Source organism: Plectropomus leopardus, chromosome 2, assembly GCF_026936395.1.
Source record: "Plectropomus leopardus strain MGB_pleo_1.0 chromosome 2, ASM2693639v1, whole genome shotgun sequence".
Taxonomy (NCBI): domain Eukaryota; kingdom Metazoa; phylum Chordata; class Actinopteri; order Perciformes; family Serranidae; genus Plectropomus; species Plectropomus leopardus.
In genome coordinates, this window is record NC_142177.1 from 33,444,594 (window position 1) to 33,458,097 (window position 13,504).

Here is a 13,504-nt window from a genome sequence, read left to right on the forward strand (position 1 = left end):
ACGTTTGATGGGTGCTGCAGTTGTAGAACTTCACCTCCGTGCTGGCGACCATTTGACCTGTCTCCTTTGAGTTCAGACGCAGCTCGATGCCGACCCAGTCTGAAAAAGAGAGGGAGCATAATGAGTGAAAGGACGGAGAGAGGGAATTAAATATGTAAGAGAGAGTCGATGAGAGAGAGAGACGAAAAGGATGGGTGACAGAACGAAAACAATGAGCATAAAGAGGAGGTCAGAATGAGAAAAAAAATGCTAATACTTTTATCACGCTTCTGTAAAGAGCCACCTGGTGTCTGCGTCTGTGCAAGGGCACATTGCTGTTGTCGTGAGGAAACCTTCAGTCAGAAACTTCAATTGAAGGATTACTGCATATGCTCTGAGAAAATTCTGCTGCTCCTTGGTACTTATCAAACTCCTGGGATAAACAAAAAATGGCAGGTGGTCCGTCTGAAAAGAGTGTTTTTTTATGTCGAGAATATTGATATTTTTCACCTGACATTGGCATCACTATCAGTCTGTTTATTCAGGCTCTATTGATTGGCTGTAGTGTATATAGCTGTATTTTTTATTTGTTTTGACACTTGAGGGTGCAGCTCACCTTGTCCTTCTGGTATCTGAGGGACCTCCTTCCCAGCCGGGGACAGACACATAACCCTGTTCCCGTTGACATGACCCTCCACCTCGGCCTGCTGGCCAAACGAGCAGGTGATTCCAGCAGAAAGGTCTGGAACATTATTCACCTCCAGCAGCAGCTAGAATAAAAACAGCAGATGGGGAAGATTTAACGTACTGAACTTGAGAATGGTTGACTGCATCGGTACATGTACCACTGTGCGGACCGTGACAGTGCTTTACATTAAATTAGAATTAAAGGTGCTGTATGTAACTGCAGAGGAAAAGTAGTTGAGTTCATCCCAGTTACATACATAACCTTTAATCAGAGTTAAATGAAATAGTTCCTTATTCTGGGGAAAAAATATTTGTTTTCTCGCAGATGGAGTTTACTTGCTACACTTAAAACTGTCTGTTAAATATGAAGCTGAAGCCAGTAGACGGTTGGCTTAGCATAACAGGTTGAAGGGCAATAATTATACACGTATCACGTGGGTGCATAGCTGTCAAAAAACTGTGTTAGCCATTGAAAAAACCCCAGGGACTGCCCATTGTTGCGACAGCCTAAAATTCAAGTCAATTAATCCAACAGTCTGTCATCTTAAAAATAAACACACATTGCTATAAAGTTCTGTTTTCAGAAAATACACTGTCCTTGCAGTCAAACAGCATGTTAGGAAAAATGTTCAAATATGTTTCCATAAACCGCAGATATGTTTCATATGTCAGCAACACTGTGGTGAATGTGTGATGAGCTTTAGGCACAGAACCGCACATTATAGTTCGGAAAAGATCAAGTTTTGGCTTAAAACATCCGGTATTGGTGGCACAATTATGTCTGGAAGTGGTGCCAGTGTCTCGCAAAAATCCATATGCTTTTGTCATTTTTTTGGTTTTGAAAAGTGGTCTACAGTTTGGTGGCACAAAAGTTACTGGACGAGTCGGTGAAAAGCACTGACTCAGTGGCACAATCTCCACTGTGGAACGCCATGAAGATTTGGTAAAAAAAAAAAAAACACCTGTGATCAGTGGCTCATATGCTGCTTGTAAATTGAAAGTAACTACATGGAGTGTGTATTTTTACAAAAACAGGACTTCAGAACAATGACGGTCTCTTTTTGTGATAATGGGATGTTGCAGAAATGCAGTCCAGTGGCACATTTTTCAGTTTAATGGGGCTTCGAAATCTTGAGCCGTAGCAATAAAGGCATGGCGTTGTTTTATATGGTTAACCACAGCTACCATCACAGAGCTTGTCAGCCTATTGGTGTGCATTTTGTTTAAATAGAGGTGTTCTTTCCACTTTTTAAACCTTTTTACCTGATGAAGATCCAAGCATCAAAACTGTGTTTTTCTTGAACTTTTTTAACTTGGAGTAAGTGTGCAAGTGTTACTTTTTCATATTTAGTACTACTTGTTCAAAAACTAGTAACTGCATTTTGTTGCCTTTGGTTTTCTAAAGAAAATAAAATCTGTCAATGATCACCTTTTAAGCTCATTAATTAACCCGTTAAATAATCCATACAAAGGCCAAACTGTAAAACCAACTAATTGGCTACAGGAAGTTACTGCTCATGGGCAAGAAAGAGTCCGGCACATAACCCCTCTTTAAAACCATAATCTGTTGTTTTTACACTTCAGGTTTTATACAGATTAAACAAACGAGACATAAGATGTTAATTAGTAATCTTAGGAGGTGCTGGTAGGCAGCGTTTGTTATGTTTGGACAGAGCCAGGTTAGCTGCTTCCCCTGTGTCTTTATGCAAAGCTAAGCTAACCGGCTGCTGGCTCCAGCAGCATATTTAAGAAACAGATTTGAGAGTGGTATTAATCATCTAACCCTCGGCAAGAAAGCAATAAGTGTATTTTCCAAAATGTCGAACTATTCCCTTAAGATAATCCTCAGCTCCTACTGTACTTCGCTCCTCAGTGCTCTTGGCTACTGTGCAAAAACAGTTGAATTAAGCTTTTCGGAAATGTAATCAACCTTTTGGCAGATGAATCAGAGATGCAGACTCAGTATCTCGCTGCCTCAAAAACAACTCCCACCTAGTTTTTTTGCACATTTGTCTCCCATCCCACAGTGCATGTGTTTAAACCAAATAAATAGAGTGGGTGTCCTACAGGGAGAATCACCCTTCTCTCTCTCCTCTCTTCACCTCTCACAAAACTAATCTTCTCTCCCGGGCTTATACGTACTGTACACGCGGCTGTACAAGGCTACTCTCAGTGATTGCTCATAAACATTGTGAGTGGAGTGACAGAGCTGTGATTGGTGGAATGATAAGCAGACTCACAGGGACACTATGTGCTGACACAGCAATGCTGTCCGGGTGAGCGATAACCTTAACGCAGCGTTCAATGTCAGTGGCGAAACGGAAGGTCTCCTCTGCCCTCAGACAACGATCCCTCCTCGAGCACCTGTGGAGCAATAAGGACATATAGTTAAAAATGAATAAAACATTGCAGCAAGTTTAGTGATGAATTAAAAGCAGCAAACACTCAAATGTTTGGTCATGCTGGCTCTATAAGGCAACATTGGTCCATCAGTCCACCACATTGGTCCAGACTGAAATATCTCAACAACTGCTGCATGTAATGCCATGAAAGTTTCAGCAGACATTCATGGTGCCCAGAGAAGGAATCAACTGACTGTTAATCACTTGCTTTCCTTTCGGTGGCCCCATGAGGTACAAATTGTTGATCGAAATGTCTCAACAACTAGGACTAAAAACCTCTTTTTGGCACAGTGTTTCATGTCCTGCATCACACAAAGTGTTGTGTGCCTGATGCGCGTTCACATCAACTTGCAAATGGGTTGTCTCATCACTTTTTGGATAAGGTTGCAAAACTGTAACCTAAAAAGTTATTTATTAACCTGATATATGTCTTTAACGCGAAGATTAAATCTTTACAAGACAACACAACCACACTAATTTCAAACGGTTGTTTTCGTGATCATTGATTTATAAAAATACACTTAGATTTGCATATGCAGTCATGACTGGACTTCCTTTCAGATTTTCAAATGTTTTTAACATGATTGCTGATACATTCTCAAATTGACCTTCATAAAATAAAACTGGAAAATACGTAAAACTTTATAGTGCTAAAATATGTTGACATTTAAACGGACAAGATTATGTCCAAAAACCAAAAAAAACTTTACTTTGATGTGGCGCTTGAATTCTGATGTCAGTATCTGGCATCAGCAGATGTCCAAATAGGCGTACAAGGCAGACTATTATAAGTGTGAGACCAAATCTTCAAATCGTAGGAAATTCTGAATACTCTACATGCCTTCAAACTTGCTGTGTGTATTATTCAGTCTGGTATGCCTAAATTTCCAAGCATTAGGAACAAAACTAGCTCACACTTTGCCACTGAGTCTAACTTCTCATTTCTATCAAACCTGAAGAATTTAGCATTTTTCTTCTGCTTTCTTACAAACATGCACGCAGTTTAGTAGAAAACTTATCACTGTGCACTCAGAGCATGGGCTGACAGAACCAATACCAAAAATCAAGTTTTTAGGGAGTCCCCCTCAACAACTGTTGGATGGATTGCCATGAAATTTGGAGCAGTCTTAGGATTCATTTTTAATCGTTGGTGACTAATTATCTATCAGGATAAGGGTGTCTGGTACAACTTCACCTACTTCCAATCAGCATGGAGAAGGAAAGTAAAACAACAGTGTTGAAGAGAGTTGAAACTGTAGCACCGCTTGTACATTTGTGTTTAAGGTTCAAGACATGTAAAAAGACCCTTTGCACATTGAGAAAGATTATATTTTAAATGAAGATGTTACAAAACCTTTTGATGCCAAAGACTTTTTTGAGAAGTTCCTTTTTAAAAACTCTTTTTTTACATTTAAATAAAAGTAAGTTTTCTCTAACCATTAGCTCTCACCCAGGTCATCCTGATGAAGGCCACAAGCTGAAGCGCATTAGTCTTGCAATAAAGTCGTTCTTTATACTGAAAGTATTTCTGGAGTTTCGACACCTTTTGACTTTTCATCTAGCAACATCATTAACTCAAAATTTCACCTTGCCCAAGTTGTTGGTTAAGGACTAATACCTGCAAAACTAATGGCATTCCCATCAACCTCAGCTGTATTTTACACTAAGTGCTTATTAAAAAATGTTAGCATGCTGATACCAAACCAAGATAGTGAACATTAAAGCTCCGAAATATAAGCTTATCACCATGGCTGCAGACAGTCAGTTAAATTTGTAGATAAAGAGCAAAAAAATAAAGCAAATATTGAAAGTCATGTCTGAATCAAAGCTGAGCTGACATCTACAGTCATCCATAAGTGCTCCCTGAATAACATTATAAAATATGGACATATCACAGATAATAAATTAAAACAATTTCTAAAGCTTTTAAATGCATTTTTTTTCACTTATCTACATTATATCATTGTCCTTGCTTAGATTGTTTTTGATCATGGTCATCTCTTGCACATCGCTTTCAGCGCTTCAGATGCCTTCTTTTACATTTGTACTTTGCTTTTCTGCAGAGCACATTACACTGAGCTCAACAGCAGCATTAAGCTTCAGCTCCCAGATCCCAACAGGCAATTAAAAGTAAGAAGTGAAAGGGTCGGCAGCGTGGTGCGACCTTAGAATAATCTTGTAAAAGAGAAGAGTAAAGTAAAAGTACATTTAAAGTTATGGCAAGGGGTAGAGGGGATTTTTAAAACTGAGAAATTTGTGTAGTTTGAGAAATGGGGATTTGTTATTGAGATATTTTTTAATGTGACTGTATTGATACAGATTTCTTTGAAAGCAGCATTATAGGAGTTCAGTCTCTGCAGGCCCAGATAGCAACAGGAATTTAAAAGAACAAGAGTCTCTCAGCTGCAGAGTTAAATCGCAGTGGCAAACTCAGAGAGTATTTTGGCCGAACACCATCGCCTCTTTCTTTTCAATGAGTAATGCGCACAGCGAGGGGAGATAATGCTTAATACACTCTCAGATGCTGCTGAGGGGGTGGCACCTCCTGAGAGAGCTCAAAACGCACCGAGGCCTCTGCTGTAATTACAACACAATATAAAGGCGGAATGGAAACGCAGTGACAGCTGTTGCTGGCTCGGCTCCTTGAGGCGAACCAGAGCCACAGGAGCACAGACAGTCACCTTGTGACCGCTCATCAACTGAAGTGCCTCCGAAAAAAAAGGACACCTTTCATCCCAGACTGTCTTTCATTGCCTTTTATTTTGCCTCTTTTATTCACAGCGTTTTGTCTGATGGAGCCATTTGTTCCCTTTTCCGTAAGGCTTTGTGCATGTCCCACACCCCCCCCACACACACACACACACACACACACACACACTCTGTCAGAGAGGCGCTTTGGTGCACCGTGCCGGGGTGGGAAAGTGAGATCCTAAAAGAGGTCTACATGACACTCAGAGAGTCATTCAGAGGCCAGAAAAAAAAAAACTCAAATCAGGATTTAATGAAGAATTTCACTGATATTAATACATAAAACTAGGCCATCTCTGCAGTAGACAGATGCAAATACTTTACAAATTGGTGCCACATGACTATAGAAATAGGACACTTTTGCTCAAGAGGTAGAAAACCTCCAAGTACCGGATTGCATCATGCCTTACTGGACTGCTGGTGGGTGACGCGATGTGTACTGGTCAAGCCCCCAGGAAGTGCGCCAGGCTTTCAAGCAAATGTTATATAGTGGCCAAAAGTGGTATTACATCACCGGGACTCATCACATGATAGTATGGGGCCCAGAGAGATTTTTTCCATTGACTAACATTTTGAAAGAGACGTCTATAAATCAGTGGATGATATTTTGGGAGCTTTGAAACCTCAAGACTTAATCTATTCAGTTGGACAGCATTTAGAAAGTCTGAAAGAGCTGCAACATTAAATAGTCAGTCGCTCAGCCGTCAGAAGTCATTAGAGCGTATGCTCTGTGGGCCTTGTAGTGCAGAAGATCTGTATATTTTCATATTGTGGAAATAGAGCGTTTTTTGCTTCATGTGCTTCTGAGCAGCTCTCACAGGAATGAACAGGGTCCCGCCTCCATGCAGGTTTTCTTAATAAAACCCTGGAACTAGTCTAAGTGGAACCTTTGGTGTGTATTTGAACAATGCTGCTTATTTTTACAGTTTGATCACTGTTTTTGACTTTCGTTTTCGTTGTCCAGGAAGCAGTATGGCTTCCACTTTCTGTTCATAACTCTCACCATTACAGCTAAACAGGGCCTTTCAATATTTAAAAAATGATTTGTAGTCAGTCAGCACAACCTCGTTCTACCGTTTGATCAAATTTCAGTCCGTTTTTGAGAGAGGGAGGGCAGGTTACTCTTCTGATCCTTGTCTGTGCAGTTAGTGGCACGGGTTGCGAGTTTCTCAGCAATGAGTCTTAAAACTTGGAAATCATTTTAGCACCTCTGGTTCCCTTGTCCCAAAGTCAGTGGGTATTTTGAATGGGTTTTTGGTTAGAAGCTTGAAATAACTGAGGTTAACAGAAGCTGAAATTACTTTGAGATATTTTGTTCTATGGCATAAAGTCACAAACTTTGAGCTTTTAAGTATCTCAGTGAAGATGGTTGATAACAAATGGCTAAATGGGACTACAGAAAGTCATCATGTCTAAACATGCTGAAAACGGCTTTACAGCCTGGTAGCGGTGGCAGTGCGACTGCAGTGTAGTTGCTTATAGCCTAGCATTAACTTTTTACTTCTGGCAATTACATTTAGGCTTCAGACATCCTGAAAGTGGTGTTGTGGGGATTATTTTGTGGAACAAAACATGTAAGTATCTTAAACATTTGTTTACCAAAGAGCTTATATTCTGCAGTGATCCAAAATTCAAAGGAAAAATCCCACAGGCTTTTTGACGAGGGAAACGTTTGGGTTGGTTGACGTCATCTGTACTCTATACAAAAATGTGCAAGTACAGCCTGAAGAAAATCAGTGAAATATCCCTTTAACAGACAGAAAAAATAAGTGGTTTCATTCTGTGATGTGAGGGATCATGATTCATTTTGGGTTACTTAAGGGAAAAGCAGCCTATCTATACACCGATAAGTGCAAGGCATTAATTTAAATAAACAGAGTAATGGGACTTGCGGACAAAGTCAGCACTCGGGGAGGGGGGGGGACAATTGTTTAATGAGGTAATTTGGATTAAGACAAAACATAATTTTTTCCTCTCACTTCACCGCCAATTTGATAACTCTGAGAGCCGCAATTTAAATAACGCTGATCATCATCAAGATATTGCCGGCTGAAATGCAGACGTCATGCGATGAGGCAGGGGTAAATCCCCATCTGAGGTCAGCTTCAAACACGGCGGCTGGTTCAGAAACACAACGTTTTTAATCTCCCGAATCCCCTTTGCTCCATATCGAGGTATTATGCAAGCTAACCTGGGGGTCAGATAATTAAGATGGAGGAGATAAGCTTGCTCCGTCAGGTCCAGAATGTTCCCCGGATATGTAGAGGTGCAGTTTGTGCACCCGCTGCGACTGACAGGCTAATCCCTCCCTCCGCCATTAACACCAGTCGTCCTCCCGTGCGGACAGACAATAAAATCTGGTGGTCATGCAGTTTCTGCTGTCCTCAATAGTGCTATTTAAGAGGGATCACGCTGTCCAACAACCACTTCCTGGTTTACTGTTTTGGCCCGACAGCTGTTGATAATGGTGAACTCCAGGGAGCACAATATCTCTGTTATATTAAACTGCACAGACCACATGACCATGTGCTTGGCCTTATTTATAGCTTTCCAAGAGCTGTTTGGTCAACAGTAACGTTATGGTTTTAATCCTTCGGCTGTGATGTGTGTATGTGAGAAGATAAAGCAGACAGACTCACATGTTGTAGAGGACACACCAGCCACAGTGGGGGTCACCAGAGCTCAGACACTCAGCACATGTACCGTACTGCTCACACGCCTCCACAGGGACCTGAGCCACCTAAAAGGGTGTAATGACAGGGAGGTGAACATGTGGAGTAAGAAAAAAATACAGTCATGTACGTTAATAAAAACAGAAAAACAAATGGGTATAAAGGATTTCAACAAGAGAGAAAAAAACTGCCCTATTCTGTCTTTACAGATAATTTCAACAGCATGTGTTGCACGAGAGTAGATTTCGGGGTTTTGGGCTGCTGGGTGTCTGCGATATGAAGGACTCCGTGCCTCTCAAATGTTATTGTGCAGAAAAATAGAGTTATCACATTCCACACAGTCTGCAATCTTAAAATCTGCAATAAGTACAGTTATATACGGAAAAGTACGGTTGATTCTGAAAACTACAGAAAAAAACAGGACTTTGTGTTCATCATTGTTCTCAGACCAGATTGGTCTGGTCTTTATTGTTAGTGACAACAGTGATCAGCACACTCATATTTTTGTCTGTGGTTTTCAGGCAGTATTTATTATGTTGTATTGTTATTATAATGTATTCTCTTATATTATGGATTTTCTGATATTTATTCATTTATCTTTTCTATTTCTTTTAATATTTTCTATAATTTGTACTTGTGTATTTATTTAGTCATTAATTCATTCGTGTATTTATTTGTTTATGGATTGTTTTAATCATTTCTGCTTAACAGACTGACAGACTGATTTGTTGAATGAATGTGATTTGCTGTAATGTAGCGCGGGAGGGCTACATAGACTGTCTTTTTTGGAGTGGAGACTGGCTTGACTGCAGTAGAAAAAACAACAATGTATATTTTCATTCATTTTCAAACACCACTGACGTATAGATTGGATGGATTATAAAATAGCCAGTAACATAAGTCAGCTGTGTGTATCACTATTAAGTGTCCTCTGGAAACACCTCTGTTGTGCTGAGGGATTTGCAGTGCAATTTCGTAATGTGTTGTGTTGTGGAATTTGCAGCATGTTCTCCAAATGCTGCGCATGTTTTCAGATTGATGAAGATATTTTCTTATTTTGCTTTTGTTTTGTCTGTTTGCAGCGCGGTTGTCCCTGTCTGCCACCGTATAAAAGAGATAGGATGTACTTTGTATATGTGATGCAGAGGACCAACTAGGAAGGCTACTATTAACTATGTGTGTTCAAAATCCACCTTATAACACACAATCCAAAGAGAACTAGCTTAAGTAGAACTTGATGTTACTTTGTTTGACCTGCACATGTTCAAATTATACTGTGTAGAGGACTTCTGATTTTAAACACTGGTTTTATGTAAATGTAATTCCACAGATTAAAATTCCCACACTTAGTGTGACAACAGTAAAAAAAAAAAAGTGTGCTACGGACTGGAAATAAGGTCAACGAAGGCGTGCAACCAAAACAGTCTGATGAAATAATAAGCAGTTCTGATGAGGAGAGACCAAAGCCCATTTCATCATGTTGTCTATTTTGCAATATGGAAGCCTCATCACGGCTGTTGAATCTCCCAGAGGAAAACAACGCTTTCTTTTTTTTCCCCAAACTTCTTGCTGCTGACACAAATTTGCAACATGCAGCATTGTGGTTCTGCCCACATGAGGAATTTCTGATTTTCTTTTTTTTGTCAGATGTCAGAAATAAAGCCACAACTATTTGAGAAGCATTTTTGCAGCTCTATTCTTATTTAACTCTTCTTTTACACATTTAATAGAGGATGTTCTCACAAAGCATGGCGACTTATGGACTCCTGCAGTAGTAATTACACTGTGAGCACACAGTGTAGGTTTGTGCTGCCGTTTTTCTCTCTCTCTCACACACACACACACACACACACACACACACACACACACACACACACACACACACACACAAGCAGAAAGACGTAGTGAAAGTGACAGACAGACAGCCATACACTCTCCTGCTGCTGCCACTTCCATGCGTGAATGTCTGGCAAAGCATAAGCTCTCCATTAGCTGCTGTGAGTGTCGCTGCTGTCGCACGGCCAGCACCACCCCTGCATACAAAACCCGGCTGTAGCTGCAGCCTGAGCGCGGTTATTTTATACTTTGTTATTATTCAAGGTCTGGACGTATGATGCAAGCAATTTCCTGATGTAAGCAATCACAAATGAAGAGTGGATTATGGATTAGAGTGTCTCCGGTGCTCCTGATAGCATAAGTGGGTGCTCTCTCAGGTCTGTGTTGGCAAAATGGATTATCTGCTGCTCCCTATGAAATAACTTTCCCTCTTTTTTTCCAACGGTTCAGAACCCGTTCGGTGCATCCCATTAGCAAAATGATTTTGTGGCACGGGAGGGGCTGAGGTTCTGAGTCCATATCTGACGCAATTGGAATAATCCATGAATTGTTGCGGACTGGAGCTCTTCTAAACTAACAAAGTTGGGACGCAGCCTTTAGGCAGCGTGACCTTTACAAGGGGAGAGCTATGGATCTTCTGCTTTCTGCTGCCTGGCCAAGAATCAAATGTGAAGCTCTCGCTGCACATCTGAGTTGATTTGTTTCGTGGTACTGACCTGAGCAGGAATGCATTGTGTTGAATCCAAATCAGATCAAAAGACTTGACCTTCGGTCTAAAATGCATCGCAGCTCAGTATGTGAATTAGCATCAGTCATTCAGTTACATTGTATATTAATCTTGTTGGATTAATGCAAGTCCACTCAAGTTGCACTTACAGTTTTCATCCATATCTGTGAAAACGTGAATGCTTCACATCTTGCCCCCGGCAGCACAGATGATGTGTACCAACAGCAAAATTTCAAGATAGGCACTGAAGGTTCTTGAGATATGGCCAAAAACTTGTTCAATTAGGTCACCTTGACCTTTGACCACCAGATTCTAATCAGTTCATCCTCGGGTCCAAGTGTGCATTTGTGCCAAATTTAAGGAAACTCCTTCAAGGCTACCTTTAGATATTGCATTCATAAAAATGAGATAGATGCAAGCTCAGCTTGACCTTGACCTTTGACCACTAAATCTAATCAGTACGTCTTTGAGGCAACTCAAATGTTTGTGCCAAATTGAAGAAAATCCCTAAAGATGTTGTTGATATTTCCTTACCAAGAATGAGACTGATGAGGGTCACAGTGACCTTGACCTTTAGCCTGTGACCGCAGAAATCTAATCAGCTCATCGATGAGTCCAAGTGGATGTTTGTGCAGAATCTGAAGAAATTTCCTCGAGGCATTGTTGACATATTGCGTTCACGATAATGTGCTGGACTGACAGACAGTCCGAAAACATAATGCCTCCGGCCTCGGCTATCGCCAGCGCGGACGCATAAAAAGTCCAGCCTTTGGATGTAACCACACTTAGCAATGCTGAAATAGATCCACCTGACCTTTTAGGACATCATGCTTCTGGTTTGGATGAAGTTGGAGACTTGTAAACACCTTCTAAACCAACATGGTATGGGTACTGTTCCAATTCTCACCTCATTTAAACTGTTTGAGCATTTGGACTAGAAATAAATTGGGTCAGAGCCTGAAAAGTAGGTTCCCAGCTGGAAAAAAATTGCAGGTTTTATTTGACATGAAGTGTGAACCGTGACGACATCAAAAGACGTGACATATTCTACAGGTTGAAAAGAGAGGATGGAGTCTTGCATGTTATAGCCATCTATGTCTTCTTATCATTAATACTTGGTCTGTGCTTGTTTTTTTGGATTAAGAGAAATATCTGTTATGACAAAACAACAGTTTACAGGTGATCAATGCAATCTGGCATCTACCCAGACCCTGGGACCCAAGACCTGACCCGGGCCCCATAAGTTTTCACATCCAGTTTGTATTACGATCATCTGGTCCGGGTTGCATGCCGTTGTATCACTACGGGTCCGAGGTCTGTTTATCATTATGTGTAATAACAGAGTGGATCCGAAAAGACCCGTGTTCAGCGCTGATCACCAGAGAAATGCATAAGCTCTGAGTGTGTAACTTGATTAGGCTGACTTAGGATCAGATTACAAGAGTGAAAGCGAGGTGGAAAAAATGTGAGCAGCAGTGCCAGCGAGTTGGAGGCGCAGTGGAGAGAAGATGGATAGTGAGCCGGGGAAATTAGGTGTTTCAGCAGCTAACATAGTGAAAACAAAATATGTGACAGTAGAATGGAGTTAAATTAAAGATGTATATTATACAGTATAATACAGTATAATACACAGTGAGAGAGGTAAGAGCAGTAGGTTGTATCTGACATGGTAAATGTTTTTATCAGTAAAATGGCATTTTTAGTTTAATTACTGGGGAGACCTGAAACCAGGACTCTTTTCTCTATAATATTTTGGGGAAAAATGAGTCGGATAGATATATTTTTAAAAGTTGTGGTGCAGCCAACAATGAAGGACTCACACAAAAAGGACAAAATATATACATCTTGGGGCTGTGTGCTGAGAAAAGTCCGACATGGACTGAAACGTTTGCATTTTTGCACATTTCTTCACTGGCTGCACAGCCCCAAGATGTAAATAGAAGCATTTGAAAATCCAGACTCTAGTCTGAATCTCTTTTGTTCTCCGTATGTGAGTCGATTGCTGCACTAGACTTTCGCCAGAAAGTAAGAAGGGCGGTTTTTGTAACCCTTGTGAAACCGTAAAAGTTATCGGGTCCAATCATATCTGGAACGAACTTCACTGGTCCATTAGTGTTTAGAGAAGAAAAAGTTAAATGTGATAAACAGATGTTTTTTCACATGACGTTCAGGTTGCTTTGATTGACTCTAGTTACTGTATGCTAGGTTTTTATCTGAAACTAGTGCTGTTCAAGTAATTTTTTTGCGATTTTCCAGTGCTGTACACTGGATCTGTGTGTCTATATATAGATATTTTTATTAATATCTATATGTATGTGTATATACACATTTTTACAAGTTCATCTTGATTTTTTTCTTGTCATCACATGTCTAATCCACATTTTCTTAATCTGTTAATGGTTTTGTCTAACTACTAAATATTCGTCGGAGCATAATCTGGTGTGCAGAATTTT

General features: G+C 40.4%; 2 protein-coding genes across 3 annotated transcripts in view; one reads left to right on the top strand and one right to left on the bottom strand.

The window, feature by feature from the left end:
- Positions 1 to 13,504, top strand: part of ora1 (olfactory receptor class A related 1) — a 261,847-nt gene that overhangs the window by 147,191 nt on the left and 101,152 nt on the right. The window lies entirely within an intron of this gene.
- Positions 1 to 13,504, bottom strand: part of LOC121959677 (plexin-A2-like) — a 129,480-nt gene that overhangs the window by 61,063 nt on the left and 54,913 nt on the right. Inside the window, exons 5-8 of the mRNA XM_042509132.2 lie at positions 8,456 to 8,556; positions 2,907 to 3,030; positions 596 to 749; positions 3 to 99 (exon numbers count right to left, since the gene is read on the bottom strand). Coding sequence (XP_042365066.2) covers positions 3 to 99; positions 596 to 749; positions 2,907 to 3,030; positions 8,456 to 8,556 — 476 coding nt within the window. The remainder of the gene's footprint in view (positions 1 to 2; positions 100 to 595; positions 750 to 2,906; positions 3,031 to 8,455; positions 8,557 to 13,504) is intronic.